This window comes from Hypanus sabinus, chromosome 7, assembly GCF_030144855.1.
Source record: "Hypanus sabinus isolate sHypSab1 chromosome 7, sHypSab1.hap1, whole genome shotgun sequence".
NCBI lineage: Eukaryota > Metazoa > Chordata > Chondrichthyes > Myliobatiformes > Dasyatidae > Hypanus > Hypanus sabinus.
The window spans coordinates 95,432,464-95,446,188 of record NC_082712.1 but is presented as its reverse complement, the minus strand read 5'-3'; the positions used below and the strand labels follow the sequence as shown (position 1 = coordinate 95,446,188).

General features: G+C 37.8%; 1 protein-coding gene across 2 annotated transcripts in view; it reads right to left on the bottom strand.

Moving 5' to 3' along the window:
• Positions 1 to 13,472, bottom strand: part of LOC132397014 (eukaryotic translation initiation factor 4E type 2-like) — a 68,275-nt gene extending 54,803 nt beyond the window's left edge. For both annotated transcript variants that reach the window (XM_059975228.1, XM_059975227.1), the window contains exon 1: positions 13,334 to 13,472. In XM_059975228.1, the coding sequence (XP_059831211.1) occupies positions 13,334 to 13,353 (20 nt within the window). In that variant the 5' untranslated portion in view covers positions 13,354 to 13,472. The remainder of the gene's footprint in view (positions 1 to 13,333) is intronic.
• Between the last annotated feature and the right edge of the window lie 253 nt (positions 13,473 to 13,725).

Sequence of the window (13,725 nt, the reverse complement as noted above, 5' to 3'; positions counted from 1 at the left end):
GTGCTGTTCTTCATATGTACCTAACCTTGACCTGGTAGTGGAGGAGATTGTGGACAGGTATGTCACTGCCAGTGTGAGAAAGGGAAATAAGATTAAAACACCTGCCCACTAGGAGGTCCCAGCTGGCACGGGGGATGGGGCAATGGTGGTGCTCAGCAGTGGTCACTCAATCTGCGCCCAGTCTCACCGTCACAGAGGAGGCCGCAACAGGAGCACCAGGTGCAATAAATAACACACTAGAATTCGAGTCAGCTGGAGACGCTCATGGAGTGAGTATTGTTTTGGATTCGCTCCATAACCTTTACTTTTTTTAACCTTTGATCACCCTTATTCAGCTTATTTTTACCTATACCGAAAGTTTCTTTGTTAATTTTTTTTTGGATTTACTGCCAAGAGTTTGTTGTGAATTTTTGAAGATATGCAAACAGAAATGTCTCTCAGGTCTAAGGGACGGGATCCCGGACGCAATCCAAACGGTAATGGAAAAAAGCAGGCTCCGCCACAACAAACTCAATTAACTTTTGAATTGTTTATGGAGGTTTTGGATAAAAAAAATTGAACTACAACAATTTTTTAAAGAAGATATAAAGGCTTTTCAAGAGTACATGGTTAAGACGGATTTAGAAATTAAACAGCAACAAGATCTTATTGCTTCTCTGCAAGAAGATGCTCGGAAGCGAGATTTGACTATTGAAAAACTGCAACAGGATTTAATTTCGACTATTAAGCTGATGGAAGCCCTTAAAGCCAAGAGTGACGATTTTGAGAATCGGTCCAGAAGACAGAAATTACGTATACTTGGTCTTCCAGACGGCATTGAAAAAGATGACCCTTCGAAATATTTTGCTCAACTTTTAAAAGAAGCGTTTCCGACGATTTTCCCGAATAACCCCCCTTTATTGGATCGGGCACATAGAATTCGGCGTCGATCACCAAGTGTTACAGACAAACCTTCAGTGGTAATTGTCCGGTTCCATTATGTACATGACAAAGAACAACTTATAAGAGCAGCTCGTCGAGCAGGAATGATTAAATTCAAAGAATTTTGCTTCCGCTTGGTCGAAGACTTTAGTCCTGACCTTTTAAAAAGAAGGCTTCTTTTTAAACCGTTGATGGCTGAATGTTATGAGAAAAATCTGAAACCTGCGCTTCTATACCCTGCGAAGCTCCAAATATCTCCGTCGAATGCTCCACGACAAGTTTTCCTTTCAACTTCAGAAGTGAGAAAATATCTGGAGGAGAACTTCCCTACTGCTACAGACACCAGTCTCTAATAAATGAACAATTCTGATCGTGTAAGATGGTTCTTGATCTCTTAAACCAGAATTAAAATCTGGTTATTGGTGTAGGTTCATCCTATACTTTATACTTAAGTTAAAGTGTGTTTGCGTCATATTAATTGTTTTGCCTTATACACTTTAATCATTTAACTACATACTTGTCCATTAACTTTGTTCCTTCGAAGGTATATTTTTAATTCTTTGAAGGTGAATTTTTCTTTGATTAAGATGGCGTTATGTTTTTATTTTTTTCGCAACTTCCCTACAATGCATCGCTTATCATAGCTTAAATATTTTTTGTTTTGTCTGGGCTAGAGCCCAATTTATAATTGTTTTTAGTGATTATATTTTTATTCTTTTTACAACTAACTATACTTAGAAATATGGTTTTTATTATAGCGATTTTAATTTTTAAAGTTGGGGTGATTCTTTTATATATATCCTTTATATATGGAGTGTTCTTCAGCTGACATGGGGGTAGGATTAGTCTTACTTTTTCCCTTTTTAAGCCATATTTTGGCTTTTTCTCTTTTTCTTGGGGGGTGGGGGATGGTCTGTTTTCTAATTCTATTTTTTCTGTACCAGTTTGTGTTAGTTTTTTTAGTTGGTCTGTTTTTGAACTTCAAATATGTCTGTGTTGTCGTCACTTCCGGGTTTTCTCACTACTTTTGTTCCTCTTCCGGGTGCATGAGTTTATAAGTTGGTTAACCCTTTCTATACCAAAGGGTTGATTATAGAATTATGGCTCAGACGATTAATTTTGTGTCTTGGAATACTAATGGTTTAAATTATCCAATTAAACGAAAGAAGATTTTCGAAGTATTCCAAAGACTTAATGCTCATATCATTTTTGTACAAGAAACTCATGTGAGGAAGGAGGACAAATTTCATTTTTTTAGATTTTGGCGGGGTCAACAGTATCACGCAAATTCGAATGCTAAAGTAAAAGGAGTTTCAATTTTTATTGACTCCTCTATTTCATTTGTTCAACATGATATTTTTTCGGATCCGAATGGCAGATTTTTGTTAATTACGGGTTTACTTTGTAATAAAAAGGTTGCTTTGGTTAATGTTTATGCTCCAAATGTGGATTGTCCTGACTTTTTTAAGTCTCTATTTACTTCTTTACCCAATCTAAACGAATATAAGTTAATAATGGGTGGTGACTTTAATTGTTGTTTAAATCCTCTGATGGATAAATCTTTATCTATTCAGACTTTACCTAATAAGTCGGCCACTTGTATTAACTCTTTTTTGACTGACAATGGAGTTTTTGATATTTGGAGATTCCAGCATCCTAATGACAAAGAGTTTTCTTTTTTCTCACATGTTTATCACTCTTATTCGAGAATTGATTATTTTTTTGTAGACTCTTGTTTTATTCCATTGGTAATCAGTTGTAACTATGATATTATAGCTATCTCTGATCATGCTCCATTATTACTTTCTATGAAATTTACGGATACAGCTTCTAATGCTAGACAATGGCGATTTGACTCTACCTTGTTGCAAGACTCTGACTTTATAAAATTTATGGAGGAGCAGATCGACTTCTTCTTTTCAACTAATTCTACAGATGATATTTCCTGCGGAACACTTTGGGACACTTTTAAAGTGTATATACGTGGACAGATTATTTCTTATTCTGTTGGTTTGAAGAAACGTACTAAGATGGAAACTCTTTTATTGGTTGATAAAATTAAAGAGATTGATAAGAAATATTCGATTGCTCCTAGTAAGGAGCTTTACAAACAAAGGGTTGAACTTCAAATGGAACATAGTTTATTACTTACATCCTCGATTGAAAATCAATTAATGAAAACTAAATCTGATTTTTATATACATAGTGATAAATCTGGTAAACTGTTAGCTAGTCAATTGAAGAATGCTTTGGTTAAACGTCAAATCACTAAGATTGGTCAGCAGAATGGGAATCTGACAGTTAATCATGATGAGATAAATAAGGCATTTCTATACCTCCCTGTATCAATCTGAATTTCCTCAAGATCATAATACCATGTCTGATTTTCTTGGGAAATTAAATTTTCCAAGATTATCATCTGATGATCTTTTGATATTGGATACTCCTATTACGGATATAGAAATTAAGGGGGCTATTTCCTCAATGAATTCTGGGAAAGCACCGGGTCCAGATGGTTATACAGTTGAATTTTTAAAATTTTTTTCCGCTACTCTTTCCCCTTGGTTAGGTAAGGTTTTTGAGGAAGCCATTAGATTGGGGAATTTGCCACAATCTTTTTATAGAGCTTCCATTTCTCTAATATTGAAGAAAGATAAAGACCCTACTAACTGTGCTTCTTATAGACCTATATCTTTATTGAATGTAGACTCCAAGATTTTTTCCAAGTTACTGGCATTTAGATTGGAGAAGGTATTACCCAAAATTATTTCAGATGATCAAACTGGTTTTATTAAAAATCGTTATTCTTTTTTTTAACATTAGGAGATTTTTGAATATTGTTTATACTCCCTCACATGACACTTCAGAATGCGTGATTTCATTAGATGCGGAGAAAGCATTTGATAGAGTTGAATGGCCTTACTTATTTAATGTGTTGGAGAAGTTTAATTTTAGTCCGATATTTATATCATGGATCAAATTGATTTATCATACTCCAGTAGCCTCAGTGTTTACCAATAATCAAAGATCTCCCTTTTTTCGCCTATTTCAGGGCACTAGACAAGGATGTCCTCTTAGTCCATTACTATTTAACATTGCCTTAGAACCTTTGGCAATTGCCATCAGACAATCACAGGATATTTTGGGTATTAATCGTGGGACAGATATTCATAAGTTATCTTTGTATGCAGATGATTTATTACTATTCATTTCTAACCCGGAGAAATCCATCCCAGCAGTTTTATCATTATTGGCTCAATTAGTGAGTTTTCTGGGTATAAGTTAAATCTTAATAAAAGTGAATTGTTTCCGTTGAATAAACGGGTCCCAATTTATGGAAATTTACCTTTTAAATTAGTTAATGACTCTTTTACTTATTTAGGAATCAAAATCACAAAAAACCATAAAGATTTATTTAGATTTAATTTTTTACCCTTAATTGATCAGATTAAAGGTTTGTTTACTAAGTGGTCACCTTTATCTTTATCCCTAATAGGTAGGATTAATGCTATTAAGATGGTTATTTTACCTAAGTTTTTATATATTTTTCAAGCGATACCAATTTTTATCCCGAAATCTTTTTTTACTAATGTTGACTCTAAAATTTCTTCATATATATGGCAGAATAAAAATCCCAGGTTAGGTAAAACATATTTACAGAAGACAAAAAAGGAAGGCGGGTTAGCATTACCTAATTTCAGATTTTACTATTGGGCAGTTAATATTAGATATTTGTTATGTTGGTTGAAAGATGGGGGTGGATCTTTTGGCCCTTGTTGGGTGAGTTTAGAAACTAAATCGGTATCAGCTTATGCTCTGGGTTCTATTTTAGGGACTTCTCTCCCTTTTGCTCTTTCTAAATTGCCAAAACGAATTGACAACCCGATAGTTAAACATACTTTGCGTATATGGTCTCAATTTTGGAGATTTTTTGGGTTGACTCAATTCGTTTTAAATAGTCCTATTGTATCTAATTGTTTTTTTCACCCTTCCATTATAGATCAAGCTTATTCAGCTTGGAAAACTAAGGGATTACTAAGATTTTCTGATTTATTTTTAGACAATTGTTTTATGTCTTTTGAGCAATTATCCAACAAATATAACTTGCCTAGATTTCATTTTTTTAGATATTTACAGATTAGACATTTTTTAAGTTCTGTGCTCTCTACGTTTCTAAATTTTGTGCCTTCAGATATTTTGGAGAGTTTATTTGAATTAGACCCTTTTCAAAAAGGGCTTATTTCAAAACTTTATAATATAATTATGAAGATACGTTTAGAGCCTCTTTATAAGACTAAAAAGGATTGGGAAAGAGAGCTTAGTCTTAGTATTTCTAGTGAGAATTGGGATAGAATTCTTCAATTAGTTAATACATCATCGTTATGTGCCAAACATTCATTAATACAATTTAAGGTCGTACATAGGGCCCATATGTCCAAGGATAAATTAGCTCATTTTTACTCTCATATTAGTCATTCTGAAATTGCGTCTTTAACTCATGTTTTGGTCGTGTTCATTTTTGGAGAAATATTGGAAAGATATTTTTGATATTATTTCTGTGGTTTTGAATATCGATTTACAACCTCATCCTATTACCGCAATTTTTGGTTTACCAATGTTAGACTCACTGCATTTATCTTCTTCTGCCTGTCGAATGATTGCATTTCTAACTCTGATGGCTAGAAGATCTATATTGTTGAACTGGAAAGAAATTAATCCTCCCACTGTATTTAATTGGTTCTCTCAAACTATGTTATGTTTAAATTTAGAAAAAATTAGAAGTGGTACTTTTAAGACTTCTATTAAATTTGAAAAGTTATGGAGACCATTTATTCAACATTTTCATATGATGTAATATGACCCTGTGCCAAGTTTATTTGATTTCCCAGCTTTTAGCTTATGTATTTTGAGAGGACCGGAAGTGACGGCATTGATGAATACTTATTTTTGTGAGATATTATAAACAGCCCCCTTTTTTTTTCTCTCTTTTTTTTGCTTCTTTTTTCTTCTATATTACTTATTAGTTATTAGATTAGATTAGATTAGCTAGTTTTGCATTATATAAATTTTTTTTGCTTTTTTTCTTTCTTTTTTCTGTTTTCTTTATATCATACATTATGAAATATTTAGACTTACTATGTTCATACATATATTTTATGGCTTATGTCTTGGTAAACTCATTTATATTGTAACTATTATGTATGTTTTTTTTCATATGTAATGGAATTTGTATGTTGGTAATTTCTTTATCAATATATCATTTGTATTCTGTCCATATTACTAATATTAATAAAAAGATTTAGAAAGAAAAGAATTCATGTAAAATACTGCCTCGCCTGGAGGAGTTGATGAAGGGCCTACATAATGGTAAGGGAAGTGTAGGAGTGTTGCCCATGTGGAGTTTACATGGTTTCCTCCCACAGTAAAAGTATGCCAGTAAGCTCACTTGATACTGTAAATTGCCTCTTTGTGTACAAAAGGAGGAAGTGATAAGAAAGTCAAAGTTGAGTTTATTGTCACCTCCACAAGTAGAGGCATGCACAGTGCAACAAAAACTTGCTTGCAGCAGCACCTCATCATACAAGCTGCATTCACAAAAAGATACAAATTTAATGAATACTACACAATTTTTAGAAGTAAATAATACAATTAGAACCATTTTAGGATAAAGTGATCATAATGTTACTAAACTATAATAATCAAGGTCCTAAAGAAGGGTCTCAGCCCGAAATGACGACTGTTGATTCATCTACATAGATGCTGTCTGACCTGCTGAGTTCCTTAGTTGTGTATGTGTGAATTTCCAGTAGCTGCAGAATCTCTTGAGTTTATGATCAGGGCTTTGCCAGTATGCTCAAGAACCAAATAATTAAAAGGAAGTGATTCCATGAATGAAAGGGTTATCACATGAGGAACATTTGATGGCTCTGGGTCTGTACTCACTGGAATTCAGATGGATGGGGGGGGGGGGGGGGGGGAATCTCATTGAAACCTTTTGAATGTTGGAAGGCCTAGACAGAGTAGATGTGGAAAGGATGTTTCCCATGGTGGGAGAGTCTAGGACAAGAGGGCACAGACTTAGGATAGAGGGGTGCCCTTTCAAAACAGATGCAGACAAATTTCTTTAGCCAAAGGGTGGTGAACTTGTGGAACTTGTTGCCACATGCAGCTGTGGAAGCTACCCAGACGGAATATAAGGTGTTGTTCCTCCAACCTGAATGTGGCTTCATCTTGACAGTAGAAAGATGGAGGTCTGGGTACCCTCTAACCTGATGGCATGAACACTGATTTCTCTAACTTCTGTTAAAGCCCCTCCTCCCCTTCTTAATAAATAATGGCATGATTAACTTATTATTATTTAATTATGGTTTTATATTGCTATATTTCTTCACTATTCTTGGTTGATGCAGCAGTAACGAAACCCAGTTTCCCTCCGGATCAATAAAGTATGTCTGTCTGTCTTACCCCATCCCTGATGTATTATGCCCCCTCCCCTTTTTTTCCTCTCTCTGTCCATCACTCTTTGCCTGTTCTCCATCTCCCTCTGGTGCTCCCCTCCCCCTTTCTTTCTCTCTAAGCCTCCCATCCCATGATCCTCTCCCTTCTCCAGCTCTGCATCCCCTTTGCCAAACAACTTTCCAGCTCTTAGCTTCACCCCTCCCCCTCCGGTCTTCTATCATTTCAGATCTCCCCCTCCTACTTTCAAATCCCTTACTATCTCTTCTTTCAGTTAATCCTGACGACGGGTCTCGGCCCAAAACGTCGACTGTGCTTCTTCCTATAGATGCTGTCTGGCCTGCTGCGTTCCACCAGCACTTTGTGTGTGTTGTTTGAATTTCCAGCATCTGCAGATTTCTCTCTCTCTCTTTCCGTCTTGTTTTACTGCAGTTGGCACCCTGCTTAATGGTGCATTACCGCCACCTTCTGCTCCGGAGTATGCGATGGACTCACTTTCTAAATCCCTTCACCCAATCGCACACATACACATACCCTAACCTACACTTTATCCTCCCCATCCTAGTACCCTATTTCTGTTTATCCATCATATCCTATAAAAAACCCCTGTACCCCTTAAGAAAGCTACAAATACCCTGACCTGTGTTCTCTCACCCATGCCCAGCAACCCTTTTAATGTGAATTCCTGCACCCCCAATTCCCTTAGATTAATTCTCATCATCTCTCTCTGTATCCCAGACTTCCTGCAACTCAGAACTACATGTTCTACTGACTCCTCTTCCTGACATTCCTCACACAGTCCTGTCTGGTGTTTCCCTATCAATTTCAATGTTTGGTTTAGTGCACAGTGCCCCAGCCTTAACCTAGTCCACACAATTTCCTCTCTTCTGTATCTACTTCCTACCCTAGTACCTGCAACACTTTTGTATTTGATATAAATGCCTCCCTTTCCCCTCCCTGTCCCATTCTTCTTGCCACATTTGGTTAATTTTTTCCCAGATTACAGATAAGCTCTGCTTTACTGATACTAATGTGCATTTCTATATTTTCTTTCTTTATTGCCCTCTTTGCCAACTCATCCACCCTTTCATTGCCCTTCACCCCTACATGAGCTGGAACCCACAGAAATTTAACCTGACCTCCCTGATTTGCAACTCTTGTGACTGACTGAAGGACTTCATGAAGTACATCTTGCCGGCTGTTTGAGTGAGAAGACCTTAAACTTGCTAGTACTGAAGATGAATCTGAGCATATCAACGCTTTGACTAGTTTTCTCCACCCAACGCAACCAACACTGCCAACATCTCCACTGTATACACCACTAACTTATCAGATGTTCTTCTGCTGATTGCAATTGCTTTTGCTGGTATAGCCACCCCAAACCCTGTCACTCCTGTCTCAGGTTCCTTGGCACCATCTGTATAGACCTGAGTATAATCACTATACTCTTCCATCACTTGACAGTTAAATGCACTTAGCAAATCAGTTTTATACTTTCCTTTCCTTTTTACTTCTAACAACTGCCAGTCTACGTCAAGCCATACCAGCTTCCATGGAGCTACAACCAGATTAACTACTGAAGGACTTATCCTTAGATCAAACACATGATCTGGCAATATCATTCCCTACCCGACTAAAGTTTTCCCTCTGAAACCTCCCATTTTCCCAGGACTCCTGCAACCCTCCTTTAGCAGGGTGAGAATCATTGTGTCCCTGCAAATTAGCCCAGTAGTTTGCCATCAATTGCATCCTTCTTAATTCTAAAGGCATTATTCCCATTTCTACCTGCAGGGCTGATACTGGTGATGTTTTAAAAGCCCCACTGCACACTCTCAAAACCTGAGCCTGAATCACATCCAGTTTCCTTATAAGAGACCTGGCTGCTGATCCATATGCTACACTTCCATAGTCCAACACAGATCTTACTAAAGCCACATACATTCTCTTCAATGCTGAACAACTTGCTCCCCATTCCCTACCAAACATCTCATCACGTTTATTACTTTTTTACATTTCTCCTCAACTTTCCTAATATGGTCTATCCATGTTAATTGTGAATCAAATATAACTCCCAGAAATTTAAATGATCCAAACCTTTCTAATTCAATCCCATACATCCTTAACTTCTTCCCTACTTCAATTCTTTTCCTAGTGAAAAATACAGTTTGAGTTTTTTCCACTGAACATCTACATCTCCAATCATAACCCCACTCTACCACTTCATCAATTGCTCCTTGTAGTTTCCTGATTATATGCTCCGTGTTCCTGCCTCTTTTCCACAAGGCCCCATCATCCGCAAACAGTGACCTACTTATATCCACTGGTACCTTTGTAAAGACAACATTAATCATAATGATGAAAAGTAACAGGCTAATCACACTGCCCTGAGGTGTGCCATTTCCCACTGCGTATCGTTTTGATAATTCTGATCCAATCTAAACTTGAATTTTTCTACCAAACAAAAAATCTTTAATCCAATTAAAAACTCTCCCCCCAACCCTCATCTTGTGCAGTTTAATTAATAATCCTTCCTTCCACATCATATCATAGGCTTTTTCAATGTCAAAAAACATTGCAGCTACTGATTCTTTATTTGCCTGGGCCTTTCTTAGTTCAGTCTCTAACCTTATCACTGAGTCCACGGAATTCCTTCAATTCCTAAAACCACTCTGATAACTTCCCAGCATTCCTCTCTTCTCAAGATCATATGATAACCTTTCAGTTATCATCCTTTCCATTACCTTACATATATTTGATGTTAGTGCTATTGGCCTGTAGCTAGTGGGTTTTGACGGATCCTTGCCAGGTTTCCTTATTGGAATTACTACTGCTTCTTTCCATGCACTTGGTAATCTTCCCTCCTCCCACACTCTGTTATAAAAATGCAGTAACTTCAAGAGCGTTCCCTCTCCTAGATTTTTTAGCATAACATAGCATATTAGATCTTTCCCTGGGGAGGTTGGTCTCGATCTCTTTATTGCTGTCACCATTTCTGCCAAAGTAAATGGATCATCAATTATACCATCTGGTTTTTTTTCCTCCTGTTTAACACACCTGGGTATTGACTCATTGTTCTTTCCCTTCTTTAGACATTTTCTGAACTATGTATCTTTACAAATGACTTGGCCATGATCTCAGCCTTATCCCTGCTGGAGACTGCTGTTTCCTCCTCAGATATCATTACTGGATACTCCCAATCCCTTCTATCTCCCCCCATCCTCAATCATTCCCCATACCTCTCCCACAGGCATTGTTCGTCCTATTTTGTTGCAAAAACTCCTCCAACCTGCCCTTTTAGTTTGACGTATAGTTCTTCTCACCACCGCCTGTGCCTTTTTATATTGAATCAAATGCTGCATATTATGGGTTCTTTTAACTAGCCTGAATACTCTATTTCTGTTTTTTACAGCCTGACAACATTCCTCTGTCCACCACGGCACTAGTTTTCTATTCATCCTATTTTTACTCCGTCTGCTACCATAATAATTGCTGAAGTCACCTGACTGTTTAATTCATCTATGTCTCCAGAAATGTCAATCTTTGTCAATGCTTCTTCACTTAACTTTTTGAACTTACCCCAATCTGCTTTTCCAAACACTCACTTTGGGACTCCCCCACCTGGTCTTATTTCAACTCTTTCACCCACTGAACATAAAACTGGGTAGTGATCACTGCCTACTGTTGAAGCACTCCAAACTCCCCAGTTACTAATGCCAGCCAAGACATTAGACACTAACGTAATATCTAATACCAACTCAGTTCCTGTTGTTATGTTTATCCTTGTTCCTCTACCATCATTCATACATACCAAATCCCTTTCTTCCATCAAATCTTCGATTACCGTTCCATTTGAATCTGTAATCCATATTGTGCTGTGAGCATTGAAATCTGCACACCACACTACTTTATGGTTATTTTGTCTTTGTATCCTTAGTAGGCTGTCCAATTCCAACCTTTTACATGGATTGTAGCAGTTAATTATAATCACTCCCTCCCCTCTCTCCCATATTTCCACCACTATGTATTCCTGATAGTCTCCTTTTTCCAGTACTCTATACGGTATACCCTGCTTGACTAACATAGCACAACCTCCTCCTCCTCCCCCTAGATTTCTATCTTTCCTCATCATTGTATACCCATGTACCACAAAGTCTAAAGCTGGTTTCAACCAAGTTTCCTGAATACAAACTACTTCCAGTTTTACAACCATTTCCTTAATAAAGTCCTTAAATTCCTGGCCATTGGCCAGTAAACTCCTTGCATTCCATTGCAAAAGGATCACCATAATGAGTACTAACCAACCTATGACACTTCCTGGCTTGACTGATTAGTGAGGTTCTCCCTCACTTCTTCCCAGGTCAGTCCTACTAACCCTAAATAGTTTACTGCTGCTTTGACCACCAGCCGAATTTTGTCACTTTTTGACTTTACCTTTGCCGTACTATTAATAACACCTGCAATGAATGTTACTAGAGCTTTTTTTCCCCACATAAATCCTGTAATTTACTCTTCGCTGCATTTCTTGCAACCCTATTGCTCTCTGGTCATTAGGAGCATTATTCTGTTTTCTTGACATTCTTACAGCTTCTGCATAAGTAATCTTTCTTTTCACTCTTATTTCTTGAATTTTATTCTCCCATCTCATAACCTCACACCCACTATACACCACATTATGAGCTCCTCCACAATTACAGCATTTTGGTTGCACTCCTGTTCCGCACTTTCCATATTCATGATCATCCCCATGTCTAGCACATCTCCTCTGCCTTTTACAGTTTTTAGCTATGTATCCAAACCTTTGACAATTATAGCACCTCAATGGCTTTGGCACATATACCCTTACTGGGTAACTCATGAAACCCAGGAACACTTTCCTTGGAACTCTTTCTTCTTCAAATTCAATCAATACTGTTTCACTTTCCTTTTTCATTCCCTCCTTTGTTGTTTTCAGTCTTAGAACATTAATTACTTCCCCCCTTTGATATTCCTCTTCAACTCCTCCATATTTATACTCATTGGTACACCCGTGATCACTCCTTTACAACCACCATTTCGTGCTCCCACCCTTCCCTGTATATTCCACCTTGCATTTTCCTATCTCTTTTAGCTTGAGTGCTTTCTCAAGTTGTTCCTCATTCACACATCTTACCAATAGATTGCCATCATTAAGGACTTTTGCAAATACTATTTCCCCTATCTTATTTGCCAGTTGTTGTTAGCACTAACGGGTTAATTTTCTTCATGTGTCCTTGTGCCTTCTCATTAATCTTAATTATGACAACACCTCCTCTCTGAACTTGTTCATCTTCCTCACTTTCAGAACTCTCTCCACTGTCATTTCTTATTCTTTTATTCCCTTTGTCTCGGTTTTCATTCATCCATCTCCTCACTATCTCTTTATTCCCTTTACTTCTCCCTTCACAATAATCCATTTCTCCCCAGCTGCCTACCTCTGATCCCAAATCCCTATCCCGCTCCTTCTCCACTCGCTTTCCCTCAGGCCCTCCTCTCGCCTTGTCTGCCATTGCCAGACCCATGCAACCCCCTCCCAGCAATTCCCGCTCCTTCCCCACTCTTTCCCTCAACAAGTTCCAAACCACATTCACACATGCACCACCGCGTTCGCCCCCAGCCAGCCCCTCCATCAGCAGATTTCCTCGTGTTTGAGGGAATAAAATAGTTCTATTGAAATAACATGGCATACCCACAACCAATCAAGTAACCCGGTTCCCACACCGGTAACCAATCAAGTGGTTCCCAGGACCCCCAACAACGGCCAATCAAGTAGTCCCAGGACCCGCATCCAGACCAATCAAACAATTCTGGGTAGGACACGTCCCGCCCCTAATCAGGGACGCTACTCGGAGCGGGACTTCCACCCGGCTCGAGCTGTCAGCCACCTCAAGAAAGTTTTTTTTTGTTTAGGAAACAGATTGTCAAAATATCGATAACTTACGCTTGGAATTTGTTATTCATATCTTCAAGAATTCCGAGAGAAAATAACGAATATTAAGTAAAAGAACGTAATTATACAAAAATAGCTACTTTTAAAAAATACACGCCAGTCTCCCAACGAGGAGGCCGAATCTCCGGCGGCGATTATGCGCATGCGTTCCAGCCACGGCCACGGCAAATGGTTCAGGCCAAACTTCAGCGGAGCGAAAAGCTCGATTTCAAAACCTTCTCTGGTCATAATTTTGATTTTCCCAGTCTATTAATTGAGATAATGAATTTAGAAATGAGCACACACCCGTACTTATCTGCGACGATGTATTTAGATCTTATTTGTAAAACTGATTTTTAAAGTATAAGAGGTTAACAGTAAATGCAAAATTCTAATAAAACATA